Source organism: Oncorhynchus mykiss, chromosome 8, assembly GCF_057628025.1.
Source record: "Oncorhynchus mykiss isolate SJ-2025 chromosome 8, ASM5762802v1, whole genome shotgun sequence".
NCBI lineage: Eukaryota > Metazoa > Chordata > Actinopteri > Salmoniformes > Salmonidae > Oncorhynchus > Oncorhynchus mykiss.
Genome location: NC_143029.1, coordinates 21,563,405 through 21,585,849, shown reverse-complemented (window position 1 = coordinate 21,585,849; position 22,445 = coordinate 21,563,405). Strand labels below are relative to the sequence as shown.

The 22,445-nt window shown below is 43.6% G+C and overlaps 1 protein-coding gene across 1 annotated transcript in view; it reads right to left on the bottom strand.

The window, feature by feature from the left end:
- Positions 1-7,022: 7,022 nt before the first annotated feature.
- Positions 7,023-22,445, bottom strand: part of LOC110529582 (mannosyl-oligosaccharide 1,2-alpha-mannosidase IA) — a 169,122-nt gene continuing 153,699 nt past the window's right edge. Inside the window, exons 10-12 of the mRNA XM_021611921.3 lie at positions 21,094-21,266; positions 16,183-16,298; positions 7,023-10,174 (exon numbers count right to left, since the gene is read on the bottom strand). Of these exons, the coding sequence (XP_021467596.1) occupies positions 10,048-10,174; positions 16,183-16,298; positions 21,094-21,266 (416 nt within the window). The 3' untranslated portion in view covers positions 7,023-10,047. The remainder of the gene's footprint in view (positions 10,175-16,182; positions 16,299-21,093; positions 21,267-22,445) is intronic.

The following is a 22,445-nucleotide window of genomic DNA, read 5'->3' as shown; positions in this document are numbered from 1 at the left end:
AATGGCTGAAATGGAATTAATTGAATGGTATCAAACGCATCAAATAATACTCCATTACAGTCATTATTATGAGCCGTCCTCCCCTCACCAGCCTCCTGTGCTACAAGGGACACTTACACAGCGATGAATAATGCATGTGTACAGCTCTCTGCACTTTGGGCAAATGTCAAGATGATGGGACCATGTAGCATTACTCAGCACTGTGTGACGCTGCCAACAGGTCAGGATGCTCTGTTCCAGTGCCAGGTCCCTGGTGTAAGACATTGCCACTCTTAGCTTTCACCAAATCTGCTACATTATGAAGCAGATGGACGCACATACGCTCACGCACACACTAACACACACAAACACGCCTGGGTTAGGTTATGGTTAGGGTGAGGGTTGAGCATGGATGTGGACATGAAAGCAGGGTTAGAATTATATAAGGGAATATTGGAGAAATATTTGACCCATGGTGCAGGAACCTGCTTCCAGGTAGCTCCTGCTCAATTTAACCACTGCAAACAAACACACACCCTCTATGGACAACTGCATGCATATTCATTCTCCTCTTGCACTCTTATGTTCTCTGAGAGTCTGTCACTGGGTCTCCTTAGGGGATGACATGAAACATGCAGAGAGAGAGAGAGAGAGAGAGAGAGAGAGAGAGAGAGAGAGCAAAATAAAAGGATTGCTAAACTCACATATAAACTCAGCAAAAAAGAAACATCCTCTCACTGTCAACTGCGTTTATTTTCAGCAAACTTAACATGTGTAAATGTTTGTATGAACATAACAAGATTCAACAACTGAGACATAAACTGAACAAGTTCCACAGACATGTGACTAACAGAAATGGAATAATGTGTCCCTGAACAAAGGGGGGGGTCAAAATCAAAAGTAACAGTCAGTATCTGGTGTGGCCACCAGCTGCATTAAGTACTGCGGTGCATCTCCTCCCCATGGACTGCACCAGATTAGCCAGTTCTTGCTGTGAGATGTTACCCCACTCTTCCACCAAGGCACCTGCAAGTTCCCGGGCATTTCTGGGGGGAATTGCCCTAGCCCTCACCCTCCGATCCAACAGGTCCCAGGCGTGCTCAATGGGATTGAGATCCGTGCTCTTCACTGGCCATGGCAGAACACTGACATTCCTGTCTTGCAGGAAATCACACACAGAATGAGCAGTATGTCTGGTTGCATTGTCATGCTGGAGGCTTATGTCAGGATGAGCCTGCAGGAAGGGTACCACATGAGGGAGGAGGATGTCTTCCCTGTAACACACAGCGTAGAGATTGTCTGCAATGACAACAAGCTCAGTCCGATGATGCTGTGACACACCGCCCCAAACCAAGATGGACCCTCCACCTCCAAATCGGATCACGCTCCAGAGTACAGGCCTCTATGTAACGTTCATTCCTTTGATGATAAAGGCGAATCCGACCATCACCCCTGGTGAGACAAAACCGCGACTCGTCAGTGAAGGACACTTTTTGTGTCTGGTCCAGCAACGGTCGGTTTGTGCCCACAGGCAACGTTGTTGCCGGTGATGTTTGGTGAGGACCTGCCTTACCACAGGCCTACAAGCCCTCAGTCCTGCCTCTCTCAGCCTATTGCGGACAGTCTGAGCACTGATGGAGGGATTGTGCATTCCTGGTATAACTCGGGCAGATGTTGCCATCCTGTACCTGTCCCGCGGGTGTGATGTTTGGATGTACCGATCCTGTGCAGGTGTTGTTACACGTGGTCTGCCACTGCGAGGACGATCAGCTATCCGTCTTGTCTTCCTGTAGCGCTGTCTTAGGCGTCTCACAGTATGGACATTGCCATTTATTGCCCTGGCCACATCTGCAGTCCTCATGCCTCCTTGCAGCATGCCTAAGGCACGTTCACACAGATGAGCAGGGACCCTGGGCATCTTTCTTTTGGTGTTTTTCAGTCAGTAGAAAGGCCTCTTTGGTGCCCTAAATTTATAACTGTGACCTTAATTGACTACCGTCTGTAAGCTGTTCTTAACGACTGTTCCACAGGTTCATTAATTGTTAATGGTTCATTGAACAAGCATGGGAAACAGTGTTTTAAACCATTTACAATGAAGATCTGTGAAGTTATTTGAATTATTAGGAATTATCATTGAAAGACACGGCCCTGAAAAAGGGACGTTTATTTTTTTGCTGAGTTTATATATATATACAGTATATATAGAGAAAGAGAGAGAGAGAGAGAGAGAGAGAGAGAGAGAGACAGACCAACAGCAGTGCCGTTGGCCCATGATGCATGCCATTCCAACACTATGGTCAGAGCAGAATGCCACAATGCTGCTTCAGTATCTAGGACACACAACCACAGGCGTAGCCCACCCTTATAGCTGGCACACTATCTGGGGTCTGTCAGCAAGACAAGTGTGACGGTCTCATTCCTCCATCTCTTCCATGGACAGAACAGCTCACACGGTGCCCTGACACACAGCTCTCTCCCCACTCATCACATTCAGAGGGGACAATTAGCTGAAGTCTGGTGAATCTGGTGATCATCTAATTACTACTGGCACCACCATCTATCTCATTAACTGGAGAACTGTGTCCATTACTCAGCTGGTGGTTTGTCCCCAACCTTAAGAGTTAGAGTGGAACTTTTAATATTGGTTAAGGTGGTATTGTAAGGAAACATACTTCTGTCTGTCTCTCAGTACCCTGTTCTCATTGGCAGTCAGAGGAGGACTGATTGTGAGTTGTGATCTGAGCTCGGAACTCCACTCAGTTTGAATGTACATTGCGACGCACCCTGTCTATGGCCCCTTGTCGACATAGATGAGGTCATTGCTAATTGATGCCATGATAGAGCTGCAGACTCAACTCATCCAATTAACACATCACTCCAATAATTGATTGGGCTGAAACAGCCCATGGGCAGACATGGTCAAATGAAAGTTGTGCTCAGAACATCTTCCAGCAGAATTTTCTGCTTTGGTCCTAATAAAACATAAGGTCTCCCTGTCTCTCATTTCTCAGCAAATTATAGCAGCAGAACAGTCATCAAATATTAAGACATGAATAGGCATTTAATTTATCTGTCAGGCACCAAGGTCTCATCAAATGTCACTGTTCCTTGTTTATTTCTCTTTTCTCTTCCTGGTCCCTTCGATAATGTTAGTATGCTGTCCTTTAGAGCACAGGGCAGAGGTTCAAAAAAGCACTGAAGCTAAAACAGATGGAGAGAGCCCTGGGGTGTTTTAGTACCCAGGATGCTGTTTAGGATGGATCGTGTGCCCTGGAGGGAGTGTGTGTGTGTGTATGCATGTGTGTGTGTCCTGCAGAGACTGGAAGGCTGTGACGGATTATATTAGGCGCTCAGAACACAGGACGAAGATGAAAACTGTAATATTAATAGACAACAATAGAGACAGTAAAGCACAGACCTCTAATAAAACACTGACAGTTACTTCACACGTATCCCCAAGTCCCAACACACAAATCCCCTACCTACATGAGAGCTGCCTGCCAGGCAGCATGAGTCATCTCAATGTGCATAATCTATTTATTTCCCCCAAGTCGTCCCAATAATCTGCTGAACTCTATTAGCTCTCTCAGATCACTGCTGTGTCATGGTGTGAACTGAGCCTTAGCCGCTCTGGTCTAGATACCACACAGTACACACTCCTCCCTCCAAAAGCAACCTCCCTCCCTGTTCCTCCCCACTCCTTCTCGGAGCCTCATCCAATGGGAACGCCACAGGAAAGCATCCTCGGCTTCATCCCAGACTCAGTGGGACACGGGCTGTAACCTGACAGCAAACACAGAATAAGCTCCATGCTGATTTGCATAAGGGAAAAACACATTAAATTGACTTCTTCAAAAAGCAATTTGCAAATAAGATACACATTCAGCAGATGATATACTGAATGTCTCTCTGCGTAGCTATTTCATTACCAGCAGTGTCTTGTATTTTTATTTTTTTTTACCAATATTCAGAACATGGAGAAAATGAAAGAGAGTGGCTTCCATGGTGGCTCTGATCTGTAGAACAGTTAGACAGTTATAAATCAGGGCAACATTTAGACTGCAGAGGAGAGAAAGGAGAATGGGTATCTGAAAAAGGAGAACTGGACATCATCAATAAACTGAAGAAAGTCTCAAAATTCACTTTTAGGTATTCACTTAACATCAATTAGTACAAATAAACAATACAAATTAATTGTCTAGTCAAGCACAGGCGTGAATCCAACCACCAGCCTAGCATAAAATGTTTGACGTGTCTCTTAGTTTGTTTTCATAACCTTTTGATTGCTCACATCAGGCCTAAAATAATGCATTTCCAATATACTTTATCAGTAGTAGTTTTGCTGGATGCTGGTTAATCCTCTCTAATGCCTGCAATCCCGGTCAATCCCCGTAGCTCCAACAGCTGTGTGACTGTGGCTCCCAGATTAGAGCACTACCCATGGAGAGGCATCACACTGATGCATAGCAGCCCCTGCTGGAGCACAGTTCATATCAGCCCCGCGGTGTCAGTGATACTGCATAAACATATTTTTCCCTCCTGGGCGAATGTTTAATGAGTATTTCAATTCAGAGGTTCACCTCTCCAGAAAACACACAAAAACAAACAACAAATAATAGAAAATGTGTAGAACAACTGACATCGAGGTAGACAAGTCTTTAGAGGTACGGTACAGAGGATAAGTATTGAACAATCACTAAGGACTAATATACATACATAATCAGCTATAAATATCAAGTATATGGCCAAAGAGACATTTAGTTGGTCTAGGTTGGAAATAGTTAACGTTACTGAAAAATATAAATGTAACATGCAACAATTTCAAAGGTTTTACTAAGTTACAGTTCATATGAGGAAATCAGTCACTAGAAATACATAAATTAGGCGTTAATCTATGGATTTCACATGACTGGGAATATAGATATCTTAAAAAAAAGTGAATCAGAAAACCATTCAGTATCTGGTATCACATCTTCGTCGCATAGAGTTGATCAGATTGTGGTCTGTGGAATGTTGTCCCTCTCCTCTTCAATGGCTGTGCGAAGTTGCTGGATATTGACGGGAAATGGAACACGATGTTGTACACGTTGATCCAGAGCATCCAAAACATGCTCAATGGGTGACATGTCTGGTGAGTATGCAGAGTATGCAGGTGAGTATGCAGAGAATGCAGGTGAGTATGCAGCTTCCAGTATTTGTGTACAGATCCTTGCAACATGGGGCTGTGCATTGTCATTCTGAAACATGAGATGATGGCGGTGGATGAATGGCACGACAATGGGCCTCAGGAACTCGAATGCACAGAGACACCATGACAGGTTGCCATTGATAAAATGCAATTATGTTCGTTGTCTGTAGCTTATACCATAACCCCACCGCCCCCATGGGCCACTCTTTTCACAACGTTGACATCAGCAAACTGCTCGCCCACACGACGGCATACACGTGGTCTGTGGTTGTGAGGGCAGTTGGACATACTGCCAAATTATCTAAAATGACGTTGGATGCAGCTTATGGTAGAGAAATGAACATTCAATATTCTAGCTCTGGTGGACATTCCTGCAGTCAGCATGCCAATTGCACGCTCCCTCAAAACTTGAGACATCTGTGGCATTGTGTTGTGTGACAAAACTGCAAATTTCAGAGTGGCCTTTTATTGTCCCCAGCACAAAGTGCACCTGTGTAACGACCATGTTGTTTAATCAGCTTCTTGATATGCCACACCTGTCAGGTGGATGGATTATCTTGGCAAAAGAGAAATGCTCACTTACAGTGATGTAAACAAATTTGTGCACAGAATTTGAGAGAAATAAGCTTTTTGTGTGTATGGAACATTTCTGTGATGTTTTACTTCAGCTCATGAAACATGGGACCAACACTTTATATGGCATGTTTAATATTTTTGTTCAGTGTAGGGATAGACAAAGTCCCTCATAGCTATTACTGTGTATTTCTTGGTTGTGCTGCCACCCTGTGTCCTTAGTTCACAACTGTATACAGTACATTACCTAGCTTTAGATGGACCTCAATTCAATTTATTAAGTGATTATTTGAGAAATAGCGACCATTTATATTATTGGTCTACATGTCCCTGAACAATTAACATTCCTTAGCCTCCTAAGAACAATGCTCACAAGCTTACATTCGGACTATATTGATAAAAGTCACCTTGTCCGAGAGAGATTTTCATGGTTATCAAAACCTCACACCAGGGTAAGCCTACACAAAACACAGCCCTTATTTAAGGTGTTTATAAAATTCCCTATGGGAAACGTTTGTGGTGGAAAAAATACTGGAACCATTTCTCTTTTTGACCGCTAGGTTTTATGGGTGTTATGACACCTCCACTGCGGGGCTCTATTCCAAAAGGTAGGTTTAACAGAGCAAGTGAAACGTGATCATACAGATCACCCATATATCGCCAATAATGCTATTTAGGCCTATATAGGATTTGTAAAGTTATCAACAACTATTGTTTTAATTCAACTAAAATAGACAATACCTAGTTCTAGGGTTTCAAGCTCTGATTGATTACAAATTAATAATTTATATTTATTCACATCTCAATCTCAACCAAAAATCAAATCAAACATCATTTAAAGTTTGATTTGATTTAGTCCTACTCTTTAACTGATTTTTTTGATTGAGATGGAGATGTGAAGCCAACATATCAATTATTAATTTGTAGACAAACTGGAATTAAAGCCAGACTAAGTCAGTGGCACAGATGGAACTATCCAAGCAGATAGCATTTGTTGGCACAAAAAAAAAAAAACACTGAAAGGGTTTTGATACTCTTCTGCCACCTAGTGGATAATAGCTATACACACAGTTTCACTTGGAAGTGGTTTGGATCCCAATCATTACAAAATGACAGATAGAAAATGAAGCCAGGGAGGCAGTCAAATCTAAGATTTTCAATGAATTCTGAGTGTGAGAGTGAGACAGTTCTGAATTTCCTCTGATAATCACATTTGACCCGGTCTGGAAGCACTAATATAAATGATGTCGAGGTCATTTCAGAATGAAAACACCAAAAATGCTTGATATTAAAGATTGTTTTTATTCACAATAGAAGTGTAACAAATATAGTTTATGAAACATTTTGCTGCTCATTTAATATCATTTAAGCTCATAAGATTTATATAAATGTATAATGGCATATTTGCCAGAATGGAATATTTACATTTCAATAACAAACCACACACAAAAAAACTGAACAGAACAATTCCTCACAAAATTAAACTCGCATATAAACCAAAATAAACTATGTGCAATGGAATGATTATCAGCATTATTGTACCATTTACATTTGAGGTTGTTTCACAAAACCATTAAGAGATTCACAAATAAAAGGCATTGTAATGTGAGAGATCATCAACACAATATTCAACCACAAAGTCAATTTGAAATGAACAGCACGTCTTCTAGTCTGCATATCTGAAACAACGACGAAAGGAAATGCTTCATATGTCATGTGTTAGCATTTTACAGCGACTTGAAGTTTCTCAGTATCACTACGAGTAATCTCTGCTGCTCCCTAAAGCTGCAACAGTCAGGAGAACCACTTAGGCTCTCCGACAGTGCAGAGATGGTGAATGCAGCAATTTCATATCTACAGTGTATCACAGTGTATAGTGACGCTCTTCCCTGGAGCCGGATTGGCTACCGAACTGAACTAGGTAGTAGGGATGTCAGCCTACATGGATATCACAGTTTCTCTCATTAACATTGCTTCCTCCAGTAAGGTAAACAGGTATTATTATTATTATGTCTTAAAGAATGCTGTAGAAAGCAGAGTTTGGCTCCAGTAGTGGGCTGATATCAGCTTCTCAAACCTCATGTCTGGTCTATCCTCTAATGTAAGAAAATGACTTCAACCATGACGAAGGCCCTTCTTCAAGACCTCTTGATCCTACCCCGTTTATTTCCCAATAAGATGTACTGTATGTGGACATCAGTGGCCCCTGACTGTGAAAGATGTACACTACAGAAGAACAGGACCACGAGACCTAGTTTGATACAAATCCGCTCCCCTTTAACTTTGCCTTTATGATGAGACAACAGAGTGGTTTGATGGGTCCTGTGGTCACCTGAAAATCAATTTCTGAGTGTCCATAAACTTCCATGTTCATAAGTGTGTTGGAGCGTGTGAGTGTGTAGTGTGTACTTCTGAATACGATATGCATGTACAGTGTGACCACTTCGATGTATTCATCATCTTGTCTTTATACAGTATTCAGCATGTATGTATGTTCATATGTGAGTGTATGCCATCAGTGTAGTGGACATACAACCTTCCTTGCATCTTCTCATTGCATTTCAACACAACTAAACAACTCTTCTTTGTGCTTCCTCTTCTTCTGAACTGACTAACAGCTTCCTCTTCTTCTGAACTGACTAACAGCTTCCTCTGATCGGTACCGCCAGAGCCATATATTTTAGAGATTTAGGCAAACTACGAATTTGGAATATTTCTTATCCTAGACATTCCGTTACATATCATTATTTAAATATTCCCTATGTAACATAAATGGGGAACTAACATGGCTGCCATAGAATGTTGAGGTGTCATGTAAATGCCTCATAATGCAGGAACCTCAATGTCCCACCTCTTTAAATAGATTGCTGTGGGTACCACGACACATTGTTTCAGCATTTTGTGCTGTCCAGAAGAAAGGAACAAAAAATGAATCTCAACAAACAAATTTAGAACAACAAAAGGTAAAATAATCTTCAGTTCACATTTGATGGTACATTCATACGATGCATTCGTTACATATGATTGACTCCCAAATTCTTGGTCCGATTCTGCCCGTGTCTCCCCCACACTGTCTCCCAAATAATCCACCTAAACAACAACACAGGACCCATTCTCTCCACAGTGCCACCAAGGTGCCTGATGCCAAACCTTCCTTCCTATGTACTATGGAATAAATTAACAGCAAAGCAACTATTTTACATCACATAGATTAATGTCTCTACCACCTGTAATAAAGGAACAAACAAACAAACAAAGCACATGTCAACTTTGTCAATTAAAAAACAAAGGAACATGATGATGGGGGTGGGGGACTAGGCTGAATGAATTGATGACATGTTGGTAGAAGGAATCTACTGTCCACACGTTCCATACTTCAGGAGGAAGGGAACAGATAGATAGTCAACATTTCTACTTCTTTAAAAACAGAGGTTGTTCTCAGTGCAGGTCTTTTCCCATCAAGGTACTTCATCTCCTTTAATACTCTATGTTGACCTGCTACACTCATCTGACTGGACTGGTGTATTACTGATGTTCAACACCAGATGTCAGTGTGGTAGAGGAGGTAACAAAGCACTCAATCAACCATGCCATCTGAACAATGATGGTACCTACCTACCGGTTTAAATTAAAAACCTTGCCATTTGCCTGAACTGCTTATTTGATAGACCATATTATACTGAAAGGCACTAGTTAAGATTTGACTATCAAGCAGGTGAGAACCAAGCTCTGGGTCTTAAACAGAAATCCACCTAAATGGTCCATTGTTAAAGTGTGACTAAAATCATACTTACGATAAGAACGACACAAATGTGATATGTTGATTGACATTGATCTATTGTCAGTCACACCCACAAACACATACCTCAAATGGTGGAAAGAACTAAATAAAATAAATGACAAAGCTTTCTTCAAATCAGTATGGCTTTTTTTGGAGTGACGGCAAATCTTACAGCGCAGTGTCCTGTTCTCCTCACAGAGGAGGGTAGATTTACAGCACTGGGAGGGGGGAGCATGCAGACTATCTTTACAAGATGACAAGAGAACTCTTGGATGAGGTGGTTCCTCCCAGTCCCCAGTAGGGGGCAGTCTGGCTCTGGAGAGGCAGGCAGCCGGTCCGGTTCCATCTGGTCTGGTCAGGGACTCCAAAACAGGAGAGTCCAGTCTGCCAGGGAAGCGGCCTGCCTGGGTGAGCTCCACCCATGGTGGGGGAGGAGTAAGAGACAGCTCCGCCCACTGCTCAGAAGGGGAGGGGGTAGAGGAGTTTGGTGGTGGGAGGGGTCAGGGGGTGATCCAGGAGGACCACTCTACTCCAGCTGGCTGGGCTTGTCTGTCATCTCCTTCCTAATGACAGGGAGGGGGTGGGCCTCGGTGTTGAACACCCAGTGCTCCAAGGGAAGATGGTCATCATCAGAGAAGAGCAGGTACAGGTATCTGAGAGAGAGAGAGAGAGAGAGAGAGAGAGAGAGAGAGAGAGAGAGAGAGAGAGAGAGAGAGAGAGAGAGACTCAACTTAGTTCAAACACTCAAATGTGATCAACAAAACATGAGGACCTCAGACCGACCACTTATTTAAACCAACAACCTCAAGTCCTAGTTGAGTTCTGACTGATGCAATCATGGACAACATCTACTAGATGTCTGAGAGTGTCAGAGACGGTGGCCGGAGGACACGTCCCAAAACCAGCTCTCCCATGCCAATATTTCCCTGCCAAGCTTGGGGAGAGCCAAGCCAACAATGCAAATCAATGAATAAATAAAAATGACAAAAGACTAAACAATTTCTGTTTCCTTTGGCAGAAAACAGCAGCTTGGTCACCGCATGCCAAAAACTATCGCACTCGGCATTAAGTTTTTGCGAGTGAACCGGTCACAAATCAAAAGTTGATTCCAGAACCAACGGTTGGGGGACGAGTGGAGGTGGATCTATACCCTACACGTCCTTAATCAGGTACAGAGGTGACACTTGTTGGAACCGGCTAACGCCATGCCCACCCCGAGTCCCCACGGTGACCTTGCGGACACCACTCCATGTTCAGAGAGAGAGATTCAAAGACTCAATCATGGACACTCGTGACAGTTGTGGCTGCTTCACATGATGTATTGTTGTCTCTACCTTCTTGCCTTCATGCTGTTGTCTGTGCCAATAATGTTGTACCATGTTTTGTGCTGCTGCCATGTGGTGTCGCTACCATGCTGTGTTGTCATGCGTTGCTACCATGCTGTGTTGTCATGCGTTGCTACCATGCTGTGTTGTCATGCGTTGCTACCATGCTGTGTTGTCATGCGTTGCTACCATGCTGTGTTGTCATGCGTTGCTACCATGCTGCGTTGTCATGCGTTGTTACCATGCTGTGTTGTCATGCGTTGCTACCATGCTGCGTTGTCATGCGCTGCTACCATGCTGCGTTGTCATGCGTTGCTACCATGCTGTGTTGTCATGCGTTGCTACCATGCTGCGTTGTCATGCGTTGCTACCATGCTGCGTTGTCATGCGTTGCTACCATGCTGCGTTGTCATGCGTTGCTACCATGCTGCGTTGTCATGCGTTGCTACCATGCTGCGTTGTCATGCGTTGCTACCATGCTGCGTTGTCATGCGTTGCTACCATGCTGCGTTGTCATGCGTTGCTACCATGCTGCGTTGTCATGCGTTGCTACCATGCTGCGTTGTCATGCGTTGCTACCATGCTGCGTTGTCATGCGTTGCTACCATGCTGCGTTGTCATGCGTTGCTACCATGCTGCGTTGTCATGCGTTGCTACCATGCTGTGTTGTCATGCGTTGCTACCATGCTGTGTTGTCATGCGTTGCTACCATGCTGTGTTGTCATGCGTTGCTACCATGCTGTGTTGTCATTGAGTTGCTACCATGCTGTGTTGTCATGCGTTGCTACCATGCTGTGTTGTTGTTTTAAGTCTCTCTTTATGTAGTGTTGTGGTCTCTCTTGTTATGTGTGTTTTGTCCTATATTTATTTATTTAATTAATTGAGGCCTTTTGCCTTTTTTTGTGGGCCGTCATTGACATAAGAATTTTTTCTGAACTGACTTGCCTAGTTAAATAAAGATGAAATCAAAATAAATAAAGATGGAGAATGAGACAGAGAGAGAGAAAGGAGAGGTGGCTCCAGATGTTACAGAGAGGGATGATTAAAGGCCGTGGGTGGGAGAGTCCAGGCACTCCTCCCAACAGTTAAACCACACCTGACCTAACAGATCAAGAAACAGCTAGGGGGAGGAACATTGAGTACATCACAGTCAGTGAGCCAGTGTTCTCAGAACTCAAGTGATTACTCAAAACTCAAAGCCCCATTGCACTACACTAGGAATGATGAATACAAGTAAAATAACTCAGCATAGCATCTCTCTTTAACAGTGTCTCGTGTCCTAATACTGGGAACAAAGTGAACATCGGGAGGGCTTTTGGGCCCCTTCATGTTGATAAGTGCTTAGCTTTTGATCTGGGGGAACATGTTAATGCAGTAGACCACGGCAACAAGCCCACAGCACAGTCCACCTCCCTGGGAAGGAACGGGAGGAGACAGCAAAGCAAACAGCCAGATATACACTGTTTTCAGAGTCATCATTACTAATGTGACCTCTCTAAGAGAGGAAGGAGGAGGACCCTGGCTATGAGGCAGAAAGAAATGGAGAAAAGGAGGAGAGAGAGGAGAAAGGAGAGGGGAGACAGGAAGAGAGGGGAGAGAGGGAAAGAGAGGCAGAAAGAAATGGAGAAAGGGAGGAGAGAGAGGATAAAGGAGAGGGGAGACAGGAAGAGAGGGTGAGAGAGGGAATGAGAGGCAGAAAAAATGGAGTGGAAGAAAGTAGGGAGTGAGGGAGAGCCAGTGTCTAATAGATGGATTTTGCAAGCATCAGTAAACGAGACATTTGGGGAGGCCTGGGATCTGGAGACCCTATTCGCCAGATTGCATCACTTTCCACCACCATTAAATACTACAGACATTTGAACGGCTCTATTAAGCGGTGGGACTCACACAGCGTTTCATAGCAGCATCAGTCAGAGAGGCAGATTAGCCCAGGGGTTTGACCACAAAAGGAAAATAAACACCAACATCAAAGTGCTGCACAATTATTAAATGCACAGGAGGGTGAAAACATATTTAACTTTTCTGTCAAGCAAGTCTCCCTCCCTCACTTAGCCTCTTATCCTTACTCTAGCCCAACCTTGAACCTATCATCTTTTCATCTCTCCCCGGGTCCCCCCTTTCCATCTCTCTCTTCATCTTCCTACCCCTCTTTCCCTTTCTTTCTCTCCCTCTCTCCTGCATGCAGCTTGTTGTTATCTCACTGAGTCATGGTGACGTGGCTGTGGCTACCGTACCTAGCCCCGGGGCAGAGCAGTGCCAAGCAGGGGAGGGACACAGAGCAGAGCGGGGACACAAAGAAGAGCAGGGACACAGAGACCATGACCTCTCTATAAGGTCACACCAGAGTGCTGTGACAAGGTTCCAACAAGAGGGGAGCAAAACAACACCACTGACCCTCAATAGAAACAAAACAACACCACTGACCCTCAATAGAAACAAAACAACACCACTGACCCTCAATAGAAACAAAACACCACCACTGACCCGCAATAGAAACAAAACACCACCACTGACCCTCAATAGAAACAAAACACCACCACTGACCCGCAATAGAAACAAAACACCACCACTGACCCTCAATAGAAACAAAACACCACCACTGACCCTCAATAGAAACAAAACAACACCACTGACCCTCAATAGAAACAAAACAACACAACTGACCCTCAATAGAAACAAAACACCACCACGGACCCTCAATAGAAACAAAACACCACCACTGATCCTCAATAGAAACAAAACAACACCACTGATCCTCCATAGAAACAAAACACCACGGATCCTCAATAGAAACAAAACAACACCACTGACCCTCAATAGAAACAAAACAACACCACTGACCCTCAATAGAAACAAAACACCACCACTGACCCGCAATAGAAACAAAACAACACCACTGACCCGCAATAGAAACAAAACAACACCACTGACCCGCAATAGAAACAAAACAACACCACTGACCCTCAATAGAAACAAAACAACACCACTGACCCTCAATAGAAACAAAACAACACCACTGACCCTCAATAGAAACAAAACACCACTGACTCTCAATAGAAACAAAACAACACCACTGACCCTCAATAGAAACAAAACACCACTGACCCTCAATAGAAACAAAACAACACCACTGACCCTCAATAGAAACAAAACAACACCACTGATTCTCAATAGAAACAAAACACCACTGACCCTCAATAGAAACAAAACAACACCACTGACCCTCAATAGAAACAAAACAACACCACTGACCCTCAATAGAAACAAAACACCACTGACCCGCAATAGAAACAAAACAACACCACTGACCCTCAATAGAAACAAAACAACACCACTGACCCTCAATAGAAACAAAACAACACCACTGACCCGCAATAGAAACAAAACAACACCACTGACCCGCAATAGAAACAAAACACCACCACTGACCCTCAATAGAAACAAAACAACACCACTGACCCTCAATAGAAACAAAACAACATCACTGACTCTCAATAGAAACAAAACAACACCACTGACCCTCAATAGAAACAACACACCACTGATCCTCAATAGAAAGAAAACAACACCACTGACCCTCAATAGAAACAAAACAACACCACTGACACGCAATAGAAACAAAACAACACCACTGACCCGCAATAGAAACAAAACAACACCACTGACCCTCAATAGAAACAAAACAACACCACTGACCCTCAATAGAAACAAAACAACACCACTGACCCTCAATAGAAACAAAACAACACCACTGACCCTCAATAGAAACAAAACACCACTGATCCTCAATAGAAACAAAACAACACCAATGACACTTAACAGAACCCATAGAGAGGGGGGTTAATGCTCTCTCAGACCAGGATTAGACTGTAAAAAAGACAGAGATCCATCTATACACCATTCTATAGTCCATCTACTCCTCAGGCATTCTGCTCTTATCAATGGTGAAAGTGGAGAGGAGACAGAGAGAAATTGAATTGAGAGGGGGGGGGGGGGGGGGGGGGGGGGTATAATGGGCTCAGTAAAAAGCGCTCTGTCTGTCTGCCTGCCTGCCGCCGCCTCCTCTTATCTATCTCTGTGTGTGACTGCTGCTATCTCTGAGAAGACTGCTGAGGTCCCTGTAGTCCACAGCACACTGCCTGCCTGTCTGTCTGAGCCGGCCGTGACAATACAATACACCCAGGACGTCAGTAGTTTCTCCTCAGAGGCCCGCAGGCACAGCACAGACAGAGGTGGAGTACTCAGTGGGGGAAGGACATTATTCTACTTCTCATCTGTTTTGAAGTGTTCAAACAAACTGAATGTCAGGAATACAACATAAAGTCTGTTTTTCAGCGTGTGATGAAATTCTAGAGCAGATATTAGATGTCATGAAACGGTGTGGGGTGTCAAACTCATCCACACACGATAAGATGAAGATAACCGTCTAGTTGGCATGATGGGGAGGAATATTCATGACCCCACCTGTCCCATTATATTTAAGAAAATCGAATACTGTAGTTATTCAAGGGTATGTTCTGGGGGAGGATGTAGGATAACAAAATCATGCCAACAAAACTGATGTATTTTTATCTAATGGACTAACAATCGCACTTGACTTTTTTCCCCCTCTTACTAGCTCGGACTATGCTGATAGCTACTTTATTGAGGAAAACTGTACTCACTTCAAATCAAATCAAAGTTTATTTGTCACATGTGCCAAATACAACAGGTGTAGTAGACCTTACAGTGAAATTCTTACTTACAAGCCCTTAACCAACAATGCAGTTTTAGAAAAATAAGTCATGAAAGTATTTACTAAAATAAACTGAAATAGTAAAAAAAGAAAAAAGAAAATAGAAAAGTAACAAATAATTAAAGAGCTGCAGTAAAATAACAGTAACGAGGCTATATACAGGGGTTACTGGTACAGAGTCTATATGCGGGGGTACAGGTTAGTCGAGGTAATTGAGGTAAGATGTACATGTAGGTAGAGGTAGTGACTACGCATAGCTAATAAAAAGAGAGTAGCAGCAGCTAAAAGATTTGGGTTGGGGGGGGGGGGGAGACACTGCAAATAGTCTGGGTAGCCATTTGATTAGCTGTTCAGGAGTCTTATGGCTTGGGGATAGAAGCTGTTAGTTAAGAAGCCTTTTGGACCTAGACTTGGCGCTCCGGTACCGCTGTGATATGTGGGTCTTCCACCCAGCCATCTTAAGATGAATGCACTAACTGTAAGTCACTCTGGATAAGAGCATCTGCTAAATGACTGAAATGAAAAGGCAAGGTGGAAGTTGTAATGCTCGGTATCCAGATGCCTCTATGCAGAATGACAGTGTGTGACTAGAGGGTCTTACTTGAGTGTCTCGGCCAGGTAGAAGCTCTGCTGGACGTCATCATGGTTGGGGCTGGAGGCGTAGACGTCCCGCACTCCACTGTAGCCCCCCTCCACACGACAGTGCTTCTCCAGAGCCTGAGAGACACAGAGAGAACAGACAGTAGACGGGGGACAAGAACGTGAGAGCGGAGGGAGAAGTGTTGAGCTGACTCTGTTCTTATGTCAGTGTGTTGGAGATGTATGCACGGTGCTAGCTAGTTGCTGAGTAGGCACATTTCAATTCAGTGTGGCTGCTCTGCCTGGGGGTAGGGGGGAAGAGGAGAGGAGAGGAGGGGAGGCTGCCTTAGGCACAATGACTCAGGGAGAAAACAGGGCTGATGAGGAAGGGGCTGGGGCTGTAGCGCTCACACATCCAGTCTGGCTGAACAAGGTTGAGGTACAATATCTGCAGGCAGGTAGAGAGGCAGGCTGATTTATGGCTAACACAAGGCCCATCATAGGTAATCTCATGTCATTAGTGGATACAATTACACAGCTCTGGGATGTGGGCAATCAGCATTGCCACTGTTCTGTTGCAGCATGGCAATGATACAGCAGACAGGGGAGAGTGACAGAGAGAGAGAGAGAGGGAGAGCAAAAGAAAGAGCGAGAGAGAGAGAAAGGAAGAGTCTTAGAGGTTTTGGAGACTCCTGCACTCAGAACTAGCCATGCGTAGACCTGAATGAGTCTACAGATCACAGTGATCAGGGGTCAATTGGAATGCCTTTTCACTGTGATTTCAGGGGAAGTCTCTTCTCAGTGGAGGTTAAGAAGGGACAGAGTGACACAAACATGACAGGAAGGACTGTGGTGGGATAGTTATGATGGATGATGGGTACTGTAGTTTAGGCTTGGGTGGTATACCGTATATCGGGGTATTTGTAAATAGCCATGGCATGATTTTTTAAATACCAGGCAATTTTCAATACTTTTGAAATAAATGCAGTCAACTCGTGCAATGCGTTAGGCGATAAAGCAGATCGCGTTATTACTTTGTTCCCCAACACCGTCGAGTCAGTCGCATGTTTGTTTGTAAACAGCACAACAGGAGAAAGCGGGAGCAGGTGAGTCCAGCTGTGCATTGTTTTAAATTAAAGAGTGTTTTTTTGCTTCAATAGAGTGATCAAGGACGTGCAACTATAGTTTTCCGACACAGGAATTACATTAGAGCAACACATTCGATATAAAATAACTTCATTTTCATCAGATGACAATAGAAGTGCAACACTATTTGGCGAGAAGCCACACAAGAAGATAAGCTTACAATGAAAAAGCAAGGTTATTTTAGAAAAAACAATGCATGGGCATCATATTTCAACTGTTCAGGCCTATCACAGAAAGAATGTAGCCAGCTACATTTCCTAATGTTTTGCTTAAGTTAATCTGGCATTTTAACAAAGAAAAATAGGCTGGCTACACTGAGAAAAGTACTGGAGAAAAGAAGCTCCACATCAGTGGGAGCGCCGTCTGCTGATAAAATGCCCGTTAGTGAATTCTCATCCGAGTTCAGAAGTGCAACTGAAGCACAAATGAGTCTGAAACCGAGCAGAAATTACAATGAGAAGCCTTTTAGATAAGTGTTTACAAAACGCAGCAAGATATTTCTTATATACGTTTTATATATTTTTTCCTGAGTGAAAAACGCAGAATTGTGTGTTAACACACAGCCTAGTTTAACTTGGCATCTACAGTGCCTTGCGAAAGTATTTGGCCCCCTTTAACTTTGCGACCTTTTGCCACATTTCAGGCCTCAAACATAAATATATAAAACTGTATTTTTTGTGAAGAATCAACAACAAGTGGGACACAATCATGAATTGGAATGACATTTATTGGATATTTCAAACTTTTTTAACAAATCAAAAACTGAAAAATTGGCCGTGCAAAATTATTCAGCCCCTTTACTTTCAGTGCAGCAAACTCTCTCCAGATGTTCAGTGAGGATCTCTGAATGATCCAATGTTGACCTAAATGACTAATGATGATAAATACAATCCACCTGTGTGTAATCAAGTCTCCGTATAAATGCACCTGCACTGATAGTCTCAGAGGTCCGTTAAAAGCGCAGAGAGCATCATGAAGAACAAGAAACACACCAGGCAGGTCCGAGATACTGTTGTGAAGAAGTTTAAAGCCGGATTTGGATACAAAAAGATTTCCCAAGCTTTAAACATCCCAAGGAGAACTGTGCAAGCGATAATATTGAAATGGAAGGAGTATCAGACCACTGCAAATCTACCAAGACCTGGCCGTCCCTCTAAACTTTCAGCTCATACAAGGAGAAGACTGATCAGAGATGCAGCCAAGAGGCCCATGATCACTCTGGATGAACTGCAGAGATCTACAGCTGAGGTGGGAGACTCTGTCCATAGGACAACAATCAGTCAGATATTGCACAAATCTGGCCTTTATGGAAGAGTGGCAAGAAGAAAGCCATTTCTTAAAGATATCCATAAAAAGTGTCGTTTAAAGTTTGCCACAAGCCACCTGGGGGAGACACCAAACATGTGGAAGAAGGTGCTCTGGTCAGATGAAACCAAAATGTAACTTTTTGGCAACAATGCAAAACGTTATGTTTGGCGTAAAAGCAACACAACTGAACACACTGAACACACCATTCCCACTGTCAAACATGGTGGTGGCAGCATCATGGTTTGGGCCTGCTTTTCTTCAGCAGGGACAGGGAAGATGGTTAAAATTGATGGGAAGATGGATGGAGCCAAATACAGGACTATTCTGGAAGAAAACCTGATGGAGTCTGCAAAAGACCTGAGACTGGGACAGAGATTTGTCTTCCAACAAGACAATGATCCAAAACATAAAGCAAAATCTACAATGGAATGGTTCAAAAATAAACATATCCAGGTGTTAGAATGGCCAAGTCAAAGTCCAGACCTGAATCCAATCGAGAATCTGTGGAAAGAACTGAAAACTGCTGTTCACAAATGCTCTCCATCCAACCTCACTGAGCTCGAGCTGTTTTGCAAGGAGGAATGGGAAAAAAATGTCAGTCTCTCGATGTGCAAAACTGATAGAGACATACCCCAAGCGACTTACAACTGTAATCGCAGCAAAAGGTGGCGCTACAAAGTATTAACTTAAGGGGGCTGAATAATTTTGCACGCCCAATTTTTCAGTTTTTGATTTGTTAAAAAAGTTTGAAATATCCAATAAATGTCGTTCCACTTCATGATTGTGTCCCACTTGTTGTTGATTCTTCACAAAAAAATACAGTTTTATATCTTTATGTTTGAAGCCTGAAATGTGGCAAAAGGTCGCAAAGTTCAAGGGGGCCGAATACTTTCGCAAGGCCCTGTAAGTAAGTGCCTCAATTAATAAGATGATGGGGCGTCATATCGTCTCAGGTTTCTGACGTGTTTGAGAAGTCAAAGCCTTTTGGATGAGTTCCACTGTTCTTTTGCCCATCTTAAATTTATCTTTTTATTGGCCAGTCTGTCTTTGAAGGTCAGCATCCCGGAGTCGCCTCTTCACTGTTGACGTGGAGACTGGTGTTTTGCGGGTACAATTATTTTTTTACCCCCTTTTCTCCCCAATTTCGTGGTATCCAATTGTTAGTAGTTACTATCTTGTCTCAGTGCTACAACTCCTGTACGGGCTCGGGAGAGACGAAGGTCGAAAGCCAAGCGTCCTCCGAAACACAACCCAACCAAGCCGCACTGCTTCTTAACACAGTGCGCATCCAACCCGGAAGCTAGCCGCACCAATGTGTCTGAGGAAACACCGTGCACCTGGCAACCTGGTTAGCAACCTTGGCCCGCCACAGGAGTCGCTAGTGCGCGATGAGACAAGTATATCCCTACCGGCCAAACCCTCCCTAACCTGGACGATGCTAGGCCAATTGTGCATCGCCCCATGGACCTCCCTGTCTCTGGTGGCACAGCTCCCTAGACCACTGTACCACCCGGGAGGCCCTTTGCGGGTACTATTTAATGAAGCTGCCAGTTGAGGACTTGTGAGGCATCTGCTTCTCAAACTAGACACTCTAAAGTAGTTGTCCTCTTGCTCAGTTGTGCACCGGGGCCTCCCACTCCTCTTTCTATTCTGGTTAGAGACAGTTTGAGCTGCTCTGTGAAGGGAGTAGTACACAGCGTTGTACGAGATTTTCAGTTTTTTGACAATTTCTCTTATGGCCTTCATTTCCTTCATTTCTCAGATCAAGAATAGACTGATGAGTTTCAGAAGAAAGTCCTTTGTTTCTGGACATTTTGAGCCCGTAATCGAACCCACAAATGCTGATGCTCCAGACACTCAACTAGTCTAAAGAAGGACAGTTTTATTGCTTCTTTAATCAGAACAAAAGCTTTCAGCTGTGCTAACCTAATTGCAAAAGAGTTTTCTAATTATCAATTAGACTTTTAAAATGATAAACTTGGATTAGCTAACACAACGTGCCACTGGAACACAGGAGTGACGGTTGCTGATAATGGGCCTCTGTACGCCTATGTCGATATTCCATAAAAAAAGCTGCCGTTTCCAGCTACATTAGTCATTTACAACATTAACAATGTCTACACTACACATGTTATTTTTAATGGCAAAAAAAAAGTGCTTTTCTTTCAAAAACAAGGACATTTCTAAGTGACCCCAAACTTTTAAACGGTAGTGTATAACTTTATGGTCTGGATGGACTATCTTTGCAATTCGTTTATTTTTGTTTGCATATTTAGCTAGAAGCCGCTATGCAAATTCACCATTACCTGTGCTAATTTTGTTAGCATTTTGGTAATAGACGGCCAATGGGCTTTTTTTGTTGCTTTTTTTGGCCACCACTTGTGTACTAAGCCGACAATACAGTAAGTCCCAGGGTGAGAGAAGGACGGTATGACGATATGAAAATCGGGATACTGCCCAACCCTACTGTAGTTCTCACCTGCACGGCCTCCCAGCCCCACTCCCTGTACTTAGGGTCGTGGGTGAACCTCCACATGTACATGTAGGTCTCTATGACCTCTGGCCTCAGGATGAAGTACTTCTCGTTCTGTCGCGTGGCGATAGCCTCCACGCCTCCGTCAAACCTGAACGCCTCTGGGCCCAGCTTCAGGGCTATGACATGGGAACAAAGGAAGAAGACAACATGTCAACAACAAACCCAGATCTAGGGGAAAGTAAAGGACACAGAATGTCAAGACAGCCAAAAAAACTCAACTTCAGTTCCTGGATGGAGCATGAACCCATGACGACATTTCACAGCCAAGAGACCAGATTATGAGTAAAGCAAAGTTCAAAAGGTAAAGGGAGTTTGTCACGTGATTTTGTGTGAATTAAGGGTTTAGCAATATTGTTATTTCCTGTAATCCCTGTTTGATGAGAACTAGCACCTATGCACACAGCAGGCAGTGACTCAGCGGGGGTAGAGGGAGAGGATGGAGGTGGGTTGGAGGTTGAATGGGGGCACAGGGGTGCTGTGGAGTTAGGCAGGGCCAGGGGATTACGCTGCTTCATAGAACCGTATTTTAATCTAATCTAGTGATGTCCTCAGCCAGTTCTGTTGATAGTAAATATATAGATAGTTAGATGGATAGATAGTTTGTAGTGATGGAGGAAAAAAATTGATAGTTGCATATCGGCATATAATCTTTTACAATATAGCGTATCGTTTTGACAATATTGCAATATTATTTTTGCACTAGTTTGCTGTACCTGCACCAAAATCCCCAGTATTTTCCCTTCATAGCTTGTTCTCCATCTTCTTTTGAAATAAGGAGCCAATTCATTTTCAGAACTTAAATTTATGACTGATCAAAATTCACTTTCTCATAGCTCTCTTGTCCTTCTGCACCAAACACATGGTGAGCAATATGTTTGGAACATCAAATCACAATACATATAGTATCGGTACGTAAGTATTGTGATATTATTGTATTGTGAGGTCCCTGGCAATTCCCAGCCCTAATAGATTTCCTGATGGTCAATCCAGACCAGAGGAAGTGAGAGAGGAGACCCTCTGACTCAGACTAACCTGGCTGGCACTATGCTCTGTCTACCCAGCAGCCCTTCTGGCCTCAGAGAGAAACCAGGCTCAACAGCTCCTGAAGAGGAGTGAGTGAGTGAGTGAGTGAGAGAGTGAGAGAGAAAGAGAGAGAGAGAGAGTGAGTGAGAGTGTGAGAGAGTGTGAGAGAGAGAGAGAGAGAGAGAGAGAGAGAGAGAGTGAGTGTGCTGTTGTTGACACCCACACCTCCTTTTGTCTAGGATTCAGAACTAAGATGGTCTCACCTGGGAGGG